The sequence below is a fragment of the Typopeltis vanoorti genome, chromosome 20 (assembly GCF_054136105.1).
Source record: "Typopeltis vanoorti isolate ZY-2024b chromosome 20, IOZ_Tvanoo_1.0, whole genome shotgun sequence".
Taxonomy (NCBI): domain Eukaryota; kingdom Metazoa; phylum Arthropoda; class Arachnida; order Uropygi; family Thelyphonidae; genus Typopeltis; species Typopeltis vanoorti.
Window position 1 is genome coordinate 4,447,502 of NC_143568.1, and position 13,403 is coordinate 4,460,904.

Consider the following 13,403-nt stretch of genomic DNA (forward strand, 5'->3'; position numbering starts at 1 on the left):
CAGAATATTTTGGCACCGTTTTGATATTTATTTTCTATGGTCTTGCCAAAGTTCTCCTATGACTTTTGTTTAGCTAGTTTTACACGGTGTTTAGCTTTTTTACATTTGTCTCTGTATTCTCTAAGAGCACAAGCCGACTTATTTGCCAGAAACGTTTGATATGCTTCTTCTTTCCTTCACTGCATCTTTAACTTCTTGTGTCCACCATGGAGTTCTGATTTTTCTATCCTTGCAGACAACTTCACCACATGCCTCTCCAGCTGAATCAATCAGGGTTTTCTTGAAGGCTTGCCACTGATTCTCTAAGGTTTGGTTCCTGTTCTCAAACTCTTTCATTTTTTCTTCAATAATCTTTGTGTATTTTAGTCTACAGTTCACATCTGAGAGCTGCTCAACTTTTATTCGCTTTAAAACTTTCTTACATGTTATTCTTTTCAATATGAAATTCAGTTTTATCCTGCTCAAGACTAAATAGTGATCACTTCCAATTTCAAATCCTCTGTACACTCTGGTGTCCTGCACCAGGGAGAAAACATCACTATGAACAATAACATAGCCAATGAGACTTTTCTTATTCCTTGCCTCTTCTCTCCATGTGAATTTGTGCACATTTTTATGATGATATATATATATATATCAGGTCCACACACAAAAGGCCACAAGACCTATAGCACACTAGTGCTGCATGTGGGCAATAGGAAGAGAAGAAAGGAGGAGTCTGTTTACATTTTATTTGAACAGCTGACAGTTGTAATCTTTGGGGAAGATTACATTCTATCTACTTCCATTCCAAACCACAGAAGTAGATAGAATAAAAGAGGAGGCAGTGAAGCTGGTTCAGTGAATTTTAAGATGGACTGTAAAAGGGTGTTGGTTAGCAGTGCTCTTGTTTTAATGATTTTGAGGAGAGTGGAGGAATAATGGTCACCAATTACATACATTCAGCTATAATTAATTTGGATATGGCAATACTTTTTTTTTAAACCCAAAAAAAAAAAAAAAACAGCTGAACTAAGTAAAATTTTCAGTGTTAGAAATACCTGATATTTAAGTATATTCTCCCTTTTCTAGAACAGCCAAAGCCTCAGCGAGTGCGTAGAGAAAGGCTTAGAAACAGACAAGGTAAGAATTAATAAGCTAGTTACAGTAGATGTGCATTATTGTGAATATTACATATTACAAAGCTATATGCTATAATCAAACTGGAATCCTGTAGAATTGAACTGATTCTGTAGGAATGAATTGGTTTTTGATTTTTCCTGAAAAATCAGTGTTACTTTAAGCTTACTAATTCAAATAACAAGAGTTCAACACATTCATTATAAACCAATGTAGCAAATGATGTGCTCCCCACACCCTCTCATGTTCGACACTTGTTTGTAGTGGAGGGATGGTACTAGCCCTTTTTACTTTTCCTCGTCTTTTATACCTTTCTTCTTGTATTCTTTGCTCTACTTCTTCTGAGTCTCTTTTTATTATCCTATCTTCCATATCACGATCACTGGCATCCAGTGCTCTTCTGCTGTGCAGTACAACCTGTCGATTTCCACAAGGGGAGATCCTCGTAGTCTTGTATTACTTTTGTCCTTACTTTGGCCAAATAGGTGGTCTTAGATCACATGGCTAGGAGGATCAATCAGCTAGGAGGTTTACCTGCAAGAGTCACTAGTGTTGCAGTTGGTCTTCTACCCAGTAGTATTGGTATAGATCTGGGGTAACTGTGTTGTTCCACTCAAAGTGCATTTATTTCTTGCTGGATAGCAAGCATCTGTGTGTGGCTCTGTGATGGGTCGGGATCTCTGACACAATACTAAAAATCTCTTTGAGCACGAATGTTTCATTCTAAAATGTAACAGGGGGCCCTCACAAGACTCTAAAGAAAGTACTGATACCATCATTTGATAAAAGAAATATGACAAATCAGCATACCATAAACAAGACATGTAAATATACTAATGTTTCTCATAATCTATGTAACAGGTGAAAAGCCAATAGAAAAAATTCACCCTTTATTCGTAAGGCTTTAGAATTACTGGCAGGATTTCCCAAAACAATTCAAAAATGTTTTGGTGACATTTCCATTGAAACCTTGCATCTTCAGACACTCAGTAAAATTAGTGCAGGCAACATCTGTTGTGTGTGTGTGTGTGTTTGTGTGTGTGTGTGTGTGTGTGTGTGTGTTGGGGGGGGGGGCAGAAATATCAGTTATGATATTTCTGCAAGAAGAGGTATGGTATCAGAATAGGATCTCCTTGATGTTCTAGATGAGGAGATATGTTCCGAGCTTAAAGATCAAGAAGTGGCAGATATGCGATGCATCTTGATACATAGGAATAGTCACCTGGTTTTGAATAGGAATATCATCCTTACTTTTGATAAACCTTTTACAAAAACAAGATATCTCAGCTGGCCTGTTAGGCTCTAACTCCCTAATCTACTAAGCTGTTTTAAATGTTAGAATTATGGGTATCTCAAATTGCCATTTGTAGCTCTACCATCTATGTTCAGTGTGGTAGTAAAGAACCTAATAAGAAATCTAGCTCTCAAAGAAACCTAAATGTGTCAACTGTGAGAGGCATCATCCTGTACATGCCAAAGGTGGAGGATAAAAAAGTGATATAATAGATAAAAATTGAACAAAATATCTCTTATCAGGATGCAAAGAGGAAGTTGGCCACCACAACACCTTTCTTATAATTTTTGTGTGCTGAGAGGGTGGCAGTTGAGAAATATCAAAAGTGACATGTTTTCCACCATCTAGTGATTTCAGCATACCTGAACTTTATGATCATGGGTACTTCTCTTTGGAGCATATTAGTCATAATTGTATTCTTCCTAAAATGATCCTATTCAGTGAGAACCCACTTTTTAAGAAAATTATGGTAAGAGTATTACTGAAAAAGAACCACCAGGCATCTTTACAAAAAAATAGTTATCTGTATTGACTGAATGCAATTAAATACAACTGATCCTGACACATGAAATGGTGAATTAAATGTTTTTCCAGAGGAAAAGATGGACACTGGCCATCCACACTTCCCAAAATCATATGAGAGATACAAACCAGATTCAGGTTTGTTCTCAACCTCTTGGAAATCAGACAACAAGTCTATAAAGCCAAAAGAATAGAAAATTCTTACAGTTGAACTGTTATGGATTCCAGTCAAATATTGATAATATCATGTTTCTTCTGTAGAAACACAAACGTCTGTTTCTCTCCCAGTGTAACCTAGATTAGGACAAAACTGGAGATGGGCCTGCTTGTGTAGGAGTTACTACAGAGACAGGTACCTTTTCTCTTGACAGATTTCATTGTAATATTGATCTGGAAGTGGTAGCCATCCACCTGTCTACATGTTTTCTGATTACAGTGTTCCATTTATTTATCACGAAATTCTTTGTTAATGCAAATCGATACTGATAATCTCATATTACAACTGCCTCAGCCCAAACTCTGTGGGATAGTTTGAACATGAATGGATGAAGCTGGATTGTTGAGCATTTGCTTGATGATAATGACCTTTTTTTTTCTCTCTCTCTCTCTTAATAATGGACAAAATATGTTCTTTATTATATGCTTGTCTGTTTAGATTCTCCAGTAGATCTTACAATCTGCTCCCTCCATTTTCCTTTGCTGATTTGGAATTTTAGTGAAAATAATAGTGATCATTTCCTGTATTTGACACTATGTTCTCACAGGAACCATGCCCTTCTTCACAGACTCCCATGTGGAAAATTGACCAGGCTGACTGTAATACATGCTTCCATCTTATAAAATTTAATGTTGAGACAATCATCTGAACAGCTCAGTGAAGCAGCGATGTAACAGATTGTATTGTGCAGACAGCAGCAACTTCAGTTTCAAAAACATTATCTCAATTTCTTCTGTACCCAAAGCCATGGTGAAACTCTGAGTACCAAGCAGCCTAAAATCATCAATGCAGAGCAAGAGGTATATTTTGTTACTACATCAGATCTCATGGCTTTTCAGTATGCTATGGGCAGCATATGTTACATTAGATATCAGAGTTGGAAATAGTCATGGATTGAGTTTACATCATCTATCAGTTATGCGACAGGTGTGAAAGTTTTTTGAGATAAAATGAAGGATAGATGAAGCACACCATTCATCTACCATGGAACATAACAGATGTGTAGTTTCACCCAAGGCACTAGCAGACTGCTTTGGGGTACAGTTGCAGATCCATTTTAGATTTCTGAAATTTCAGAAACAGCTTTGTATCCTCCTGAATTTTTGATATTGAAAGAAAAACAAGAGGAACAGCAACTCAACTTTCCTACAAATGAGCCAGATCCACACAATCAGCAATTTGTTAAGGAGGAACTAAAAAGAGTGTGCTTTTTCATATCATTGCAGTAAGCCTGATACAATACATCCATTATCAGATGATAAAACATCTACCACTTGCTATGAATCTCTTTCTTTTACTATATAACAGAATACTTAATGAAGAGTTTTGAGAATCATGGCATAAATCAGTTGTCATTTTTTGTTCTCAAATCAGGATTCAGTACAAGCAAACAGTTGCAACTGAGCAACTGCTTTGTAAGATATTGGAGAAAATGGGCACTCTCTCTCTCTCCTTTACAGAATGAGATGTGGACTGCTCTTCCTTACTTCATCTTTATTATGTACTCGCTGAAAGCTTGATTATGATTACTGCGGGGTACTCCCCTGATCAAGGGGGAGTACCCTGTAGTAGTTGGAATAGCTATTGGTGCATTTCACACATTTCCCATTCAAAGTCTTGATGCAAATGATTCTGTTCTATCACTTCATTGGAAACAATTGTCACTTAACTATGTCCTATAAAGTCCCTGCCTTAAGATCCCATGTGAACAAGTATTTTTTTTCCCCCTACAATGGGAAGTTCAGTATTACATACATCAGACTGGCATTCACCCATTTGGTATTCATGTGAAAAAGATTATGCAAACTGTTGGTATGAATCTTGACATTACCTGCCCTGAATGTGTTAATATTCCATTATGCAATATTCTTGCTAAGAAATATATATTCCATCATTAATCTGCCTGTGGCTGTTTAATTCACACAAAGTAGAGCACTCTGATTTATTACCCATCTATATTGATGATCCGAGATTTGAAACCTCTGTTGGTTGTGCTACTGTTTTTCCTAATCAGCTTGTTTCCAGTCTATGGATGCTCAGTTTCCCGGTATGTACCCTCAACGGGTGTTCAGGCTACTATGATAGCACTACATCATTAAGTTTACATTATTATTAATCTCCTATCAGCAATTTTCCTACGAATTAGTCTGTTATTTGTTATTAGTTCATAGAGAATTAATTTTAATATTACGTTAGTGACATACAAATTCACATTTTAACATAAAGCTTCTACAGCAACTTTTGTTGGTTGCGGTGCTAATATTGTATAAGAGAGAAATTAGAGTTCATTGTCTACAAAATTGATATATTCAATTTCAAATCTATGAGATTATGATTGTGAGACATACAAAAATATTTTGGGAAAATTTGGAGAAAAGAGCAAAGCTAATAATAATGGCAAATATCTGTTGGATTTCTGCTCAGGACATGGACTGGTTATTACTAACACCATGTTCCAACATAAAAATGTGTACAAATTCACATGGAGAGAAGAGGCTAGGAATAAGAAAAGTCTCATTGACTATGTTATTGTTGATAGTGATGTTTTCTCCCTGGTGCAGGACACCAGAGTGTAGAGAGGATTTGAAATTGGAAGTGATCACTATTTAGTCTTGAGCAGGATAAAATTGAATTTCATATTGAAAAGAATAGCATGTAAGAAAGTTTTAAAGCGAATAAAAGTTGAGCAGCTCTCAGATGTAAACTGTAGACTAAAATACAGAAATATTATTGAAAAGAAAATGAAAGAGTTTGAGAACAGGAATCAAACCTTGGAGATTCAGTGGCAAACTCTGAAGTAAACATTGATTGATTCTGCCAGAGAGGCATGTGGTGAGGTTGTGTGCAAAGATAAAAAAATCAGAACTCCCTGGTGGACACAGGAAGTTAAAGAGGCAGTGAAGGAAAAGAAGAAAGCATATCAAAAGTTCCTGGCAAATAAGTCAGCTTTTACTCTTACAGAATACAGAGACAAATGTAAGAAAGCTAAACAGTGTGTAAAATTAGCTAAACAAAAGTCATGGGAGGACTTTGGCAAGAATATAGAAAATAAATATCAAGAAGGTGGCAAAATATTCTGGAGGTTGTTGAAGAAGCTTAGGAATGGAGGAAAGAGTGCTGTAAAAGGAATTAGAGATGATAAAGGTGAAATGAAAACAGGAGAAAAAGATATCCTTGAAGTATGGAGTAATTACTTTGAAAAACTGCTAAATGAAACAAGCAGTGATGACAGCACAGTGATAAAAAACACTGACCAGGCATGCAGTCAGGAATACATATCCATACTTGAAGTAGAAAAAGCCATCAAAGGCTTGAAATGTGGAAAGGCAGCAGGAGTAGATGATATTCGACCAGAAATGCTGAAGTATGGTGGTATAAGAGTCTTACAGTGGCTGCACTGCATAGTTCAGAAAGCCTGGACAGAGGGACGAATTCCCGATGATTGGAGTAGAGCTCTCATAGTACCCATATATAAAAAGGGAAATAAAACTGAATGTGAGAATTACGGAGGTATTTCCCTACTGAGTGTTCCTGGCAAGATCTATGCAAGTATACTTGAGAAACGGTTGAGAAGAATTGTGGAAGAAAAGCTTGGTGAAGAACAAGCTGGATTCAGGCCAAATAGAGGCTGTCAGGATCAGATCTTCACTTTACGACAAATAGTCGAGAAAGCATGGGAATATAACAAAGATCTGTATTTAAGTTTTGTCGATTTGGAAAAGGCATATGACAAGGTGCCAAGATAGAAGCTATTCAATACGCTGCAGTTATATGGTGTCAATGGGGCATTATATCAAGCAATACTTAGTCTTTATTTGAGTTGTGAGTCAGCAGTTAGAATTGAAGGAAGTACAGGAAGATGGTTTAATGTTAAATCTGGTGTGAGACAAGGATGTACATTATCCCCTCTGTTATTCATTATCTATATGGATCACATTATGAAGGAATGTGGTATTAAACCTGATATCAAAATTGGAGATGTTAATGTCAGCTCTTTGCTTTATGCGGATGATGTTATACTTCTAAATAAATCCGCTACAAGTCTGCAAGATTCTCTGACTAAATTGAATAGCTGTTGTAATAGATATGGTATGAAGGTCAGCAATAAAAAGACAAAGACAATGAAAATAGGCAGAATCATTGAAAATGTCAACTGTGTTGTGAATGGAGAACCTGTGGAACAAGTAAAACATTTCAGCTACTTAGGCACAATTTTTACTGAAGTGGTAAACTAAATATAGAAATAGACAACAGAATCAGCAAAGCTGGTATCGTGGGAAGTCAATTGAATAAATTCATATGGAATAAGAAAGAAATTAGTCGGAACACTAAATTAGCTGTATACAAGACTGTGTTCAAACCAATTTTAACTTATGGATCTGAGAGCTGGGTCAGAAGTAAAACACTTGACCAAAGACTAGAGACCGCAGATATGAGAGTCCTGAGAAAGATTAGAGGCGTGAACAGATGGCATCAATGGCAATATCATATTAAAAATGAGGATATTAGGAAAGAACTTGACATTGTCAGCATCCAGGAATGCGTTAGCAGAGCTAATCTCAGATGGTATGGTCACTTAAATAGAATGGGAGAGGAAAGATTAGCAAAACAAGTGTTCTCTGCCAGGTTGGCAGGAAAACGACCCAGAGGAAGACCAAGATATAGGTGGATTGATACGGTACAAAGTGCCTTAGACGATAGAAATATAAGATCTGATAATGTTGGAGTCTTGACAAGTAACAGACTGATTTGGAGGAAAATTGTAGATAGGAAGTTAGTAATGATGTAATTTTTTCATGTAGTACTGTCATATCCTGTAAACCCCTTGAGGGTACATGGCAGGAATTTGATGATGATGATGATGATGATGATCTATGAGATTCTGATGCAAAACCAGGGGCGAATATTCCAGGTGTGTGGTTCTCATCCACTGAATAGCAACATCACCGATATTATATTTTTGCATTTATTCCCTTTAAAGCCTACGCAGATTGTTTCTAGACTTCACGTGATTCCTAAAAGTAAACACAATAGACTAATGCTTCACGAAGAGGACACTTTTCGACGTGTAAACATTGCATCACATCAAAATACATGCACCCTTGAATCCTTTGAAAAGGTGTATAGATGGAACAATGCATCAAATTCTTAGCGTTCTAGTAGGTTTAAACTGCTCAGAAGGCAAGGCTGGATGAGCTCTGAGACTACAGCACCTAGAGGCCATGATTGGTTATTGTGTCAACCAATCCAATTGAACGTTGTCATTTTTCATGAGTTGCTGATTTTTTGTTTTTTGAGATTCATCTGTTTTGTGTGCATGAAGTGTGAACTGACGTGCTAGGCAAGTTTTTATATATATAATATAGACAAGTTTTAATATATAATTTTAGATAAATTTATAACTTTTTTTTTGCACATAGTTACAATTGGAAACGGTATTGTAGTTGAAGGAGGTAAGCCTTGCCCTCCTCTTCCATTTGAGTAATTCAAATATACCAACCAAATATAGCATTCTCCTTCATTATTGTTTTCTAATATACAGTATCTTAAAGCACATTGTGTCCCACTCTGCGCAGATTTGGTTGTAATTAATTGATAAATTAAAGTATTCAAAATTATCCTACAATTACAGGCAGCCCTTGGTTTATGCTGCAGTTCTGTTCCTGAAAAAACGGGTGTAAACTGAATCAGCATAAAACAAACCCAATTTTAATGGGAGATATGAAGTTATGTTCCACGCAGTCAAAAAATATGCACATGAAGTATGTGTAACATTATTATATTTAAAGCTTTGATAATACATACATATATATTTGTTAAAATAAAATTATTAATAATGAAAACAAAACAAAATTATATACAAAAAATATGAAACTTTGTAAAGATATTACATATTTCTATGTAAGTTCCTGATTTCAGATCACCTGCATTTTCTAAAAAAAAGTATTCAGTGTTAACTGCCTAGATTTTCTTTTTCTTTCTTTAAGGAGTTCAGTGCAAGATCAAATAGATGTGATTACACGCCTTTTTACGTTTGCACTCCGTTCCCAATCGTGGTCCATTTTGCAGAGTTCGTCAATGTCTCTATGCTTGTAAGGATACGCTGTAAATTGGCCGTTTTCATATCTCTCATAGGACCTTCTTCATTTTCTTTCTCCTCTTTTGGATGTTGACTTAATTGTTTGGCTAATTCTTTTAAGTCTTCATTGGAAAGCAGTTTATCAAGCTCTCTAAGACTTCTGTCACATCTTCAGCTGTAATATCGTACAATCCCACCTCTCGCGCAAGCTTGGTAACGTCTTCAATAACATTCTCCTCTTGCTCTAATTCCACGAAGTTGTGCATAAATGCTGAAGAAGTTTTTGCCGTGCTTCTTTTAAACACTTCATTCCAAGCTGCCTCGATGTTGTTAATGCCCTTCAAAATATCGAATGACTGCCAATAGTCTTTAATAGTTTTTCCTGAAGTGTCCAAGACTCTTACCATTTCCATAAATGTTATATGAAGGTAATAGGCTTTGAAGATTGATATAATCCCATGATCCATCGGTTGCAAAAGCGATATTGTGTTTGGGGGCATGTAAACAACCTTTACATCCAACGGTGTTCTTACTTCAGCAAGGTTTTGAGGATGTCCAGGGGCATTATCTAAGAGAAGCAATGCCTTGGCTGGAAAATCATTTTCTTTACAGAAGCGAAACATGGTAGGACAAAAATAATTTGTGTACCAATCTATAAAAATGTCTTGTGTAACCCAAGCTTTCTTGTTCCATTTCCAATAGACTGGCAGCATGGCTTTTAGACCCTTGAAAGCATGTGGTGTCTGTGAATGGTACACCAACATTGGTTTAAGCTTCAGAGTTCCAGAGACATTTGCACCCAACAAAAGCATAAGTCTATCTTTTGCAGCTTTAAAACCTGGAGCTGAACGTTCTTCACAGGAAATGAAGGTGCGTGATGGCAATTTTTTCCAGTAGAGCCCATTCTCATCAACATTAAAAATGAGATCAGGAGGATAACTTCCTTGTTCTACACAGTCTTGAAATTCTTTAGGAAAAGCAGCTGCTGCCACAACATCTGCACTTGCCCCCTCACCACATAATTTGATACTGTGGCACTTACTTTAAGACTTAAATCTCATGAACCAACCTTTGCTTCCTAAAAATGTTTCTTTGCCTCCATCTGTTTTTTAAGATTCTCAAAAATTGTTTTTGCTTTCTCAGTTATAACAGCCTGCATCAGAGGAATGTTTTTCTGATTCAAGTCATCCACCCATAATGATAATAATTTTTCCATTTTTTCATGAAGTTTATCCCTGCTATAATGTACATGTTTTGCATTTAGTGCTGCCGTAGATTGTTGCGCAGACTGTTTTATTTTATCTGCGTTTTTCATAATTGTAGTAACAGTTGATGGAACTAAGTTCATACTTCTACAGACATTGCACGTGTCTCCCTGTTATAAATGTTGTTTTGCTTAATTTATTATGATGGCATTATTTAGGTAGGGGACATTACTGTCTCTGGTTCCCCTTTATATGCCCTATTGATACTCAAACTACCTATCAATTCTGTGGCTGTCACTTAGATTGCTCACATGTGCGAATTCGATAAACAAAGAAACTGCCCCTGGATAGAGCCAATTCCTTCATTGAAAATCTGGAGCTGTCTCCTCCTTTGGTTCTGGAAAATTTGTTTGTTAATGCTGTGCCATCCAGAACCCTTAGATCAGAAATAGCTTCTTAATCAAGGAGTGAACTCTCAGAGTGACACACGGTTATACAATTTATATAATAACAGTTTCCAAGTTAGCTAAATCCCTTATTTTAAACTCTCATTGCAGTCGTGGTCTTCCTCAATTAATTAGTTCCGCTCAGGTTCTACTTGATGAGTGGTGCATTGGGATTCATACATCAGGCAATTTATTAGGTAAAAGAAAAAGGGTTTATTCATCCAAGTATCACAATACAAATTTAAAGACTTGTCATATGACTAAAGTAAATCTTTGTCCTAAGTTAATAGACTTAACTATACAATACTTCAGTATTCCTAGTTGAATTCTACCATGAGACAATATTAATTATGAATCAATTCACTGATTTCTAACATTCGGATCTACAATTTCTCTCAACTTATCAAACTTCAAGCATTACTAAACTATAACATACTATATACAAATTATCACCACACTATATCAGAATTCAAGATAAAACATTCTGGTATAAGTCCTAAAGTCTAAACCTGAAGTCCTGTTTCATATCTTATATAGGTCTCACTAATGAATAATTTTGCACATTATTACACACAAAGTTCTTTTATACACACAAGGGAAACTAAAAGATTCGTACGTTACCGGGACCTTTGTACTTTGTCGGGTCTATTTCTCGATCCTTACAATTCTTTCCACAGCTCATTCCTTCTTCTTCTTCACAGTTGTCTTTCCAATGGGCCAGCCTGGAACTCGCAATCATGAATTATCCTCTCCGATGTAGACTAGAACAGCTCTGCTTAAGTTGGTCCACATGGTCTTGCATGACGGTCAGCTTGCGTTGATTCTTCCCGCTTTTCTGACAAAATGGCCGCACTTGGCTCGCTACTTGGTTGCATAACTGCGTCTAGACATCGTTCTGTTGACCGCTCTCATGTATTCATCTCAGGGAATAACTCGAGCTGGGTCCCTCGAGTGACCTGTGCCAAAGTTGAGAGAGAAGCAATCAATTGAAGAGTGCTGAGAGTAAGAGCCTACGAGAGAGAGCAAGCTAGCGGTTTCAAGCTTTCTATATCGTATCTTGAGCGGTGCTTACAGCGTCATATCTTTCCGCTCGGCACTACTCCTTTGCACATGGTTCTGGTCCTTCTCCTGGCATCTCCCAGGAAGCTCCTACACGCAACTTACTCCGTGCGTATGTGACTGCCGTGGGGCATGTTACTAATCGAATGTCTTGTTTGTGAACTTTGAACTCACTTTTACATACTAGCATAATTCTCATCAATTTTTCTTCCATTGTTAAATTTACAAGAACAGGTAATATTATCTTACATAGAACAGTCCAATATTAAAAGCATTTATTTAATTTTTCCAAGCAATTAACATCTCTACTTATATACAAGTATTTCTCTCAGTGATTTGATGCTTATAAAATCCTGAATGAGATATTTCACAATGAAATCTCTTCATTCAAGATTTAACACTGCCCATCTTCCATTCTTCGAATCACCTCTATCTTCTTTTCAAGTGTGATTGATTTCCGCACCTTCTTAACACCAAGTTCTGCTAATGTTTCTGCACTTCTTTTATCAGACATGGTATGTAATTATGTACTTTATCAATTTCAATATGTATGTACGTAAAAAAAAATTAAATAGAACAATTAGGTCGATTCAACATTAAAACTAGGTTTGATACATAATGCGTCATGGTAGCTCGGTAAACACTCAAGCACTAGAGTGCCTGCTAGCGTCGTTTCTCAGTCAACCACACTACAGTAAGAAAGCATGCGCAGGCAATCGGCGTTATTGTGAATCGGCATAAATTGAACTGGCATAAACGGAGGGCTGCCTGTAATTGCATTAGACCAACTAAGATGAGCACCAATGTGCCACACCCTTTTAAAACTTTCATACATTGATAAAAACACAATCATCTAGTCAAACTGACATGAATTTTGTAGCACGGGTTGCATAAGCCATGACAACACCCAACCAAAATGGGTATGCGTCACTGTGCAAAATATGGATTTCACTGAGAAGCAATCCAAGATATCTAGCAAATTATTTCAATGAGTTGTGAATCCAAATTTCATGAAAGTTTGCTATGATATTCTTTCTTTACATGTTTTTTAAGAACATTATCCATGAGAATTCATGGATATGTCTCGACTTCATTTGTCAGAGTTGTTACAATCATCTGTATCAGCCAGTTTAATGACAAGGCACTATATATAAAATCTGTGAACAATAAAATTATTATACATTTAAAATATTTTTTATTTACCAAATAGCAGCAGAAAACGTTGAATTACAGTAAATTTTTAAAGGATTTTTGTTCCCTTTACTGGTAATTTGATAAACTGGTGTTGCAAACACTAGTTGCTATAGCAGTGGATGTCAAAGGAAGTCACTTTAAAAAAGAGAAGGATATCTCTGCATAACATTTACACTGATTGACTGCTTGAAAACCAACAACTCAAAATACAGTTCTGTTGTGTGTAGTAATGTAGGAAATAAGCTGTAAAATTTCTTATAATATTTTA

The 13,403-nt window shown here is 36.3% G+C and overlaps 1 protein-coding gene across 2 annotated transcripts in view; it reads left to right on the top strand.

Moving 5' to 3' along the window:
* Positions 1-13,403, top strand: part of HBS1 (translation elongation factor EF-1alpha (GTPase) HBS1) — a 400,441-nt gene that overhangs the window by 127,751 nt on the left and 259,287 nt on the right. For both annotated transcript variants that reach the window (XM_090410159.1, XM_090410158.1), the window contains exon 6: positions 1,072-1,122. In XM_090410159.1, coding sequence (XP_090266285.1) covers positions 1,072-1,122 — 51 coding nt within the window. The remainder of the gene's footprint in view (positions 1-1,071; positions 1,123-13,403) is intronic.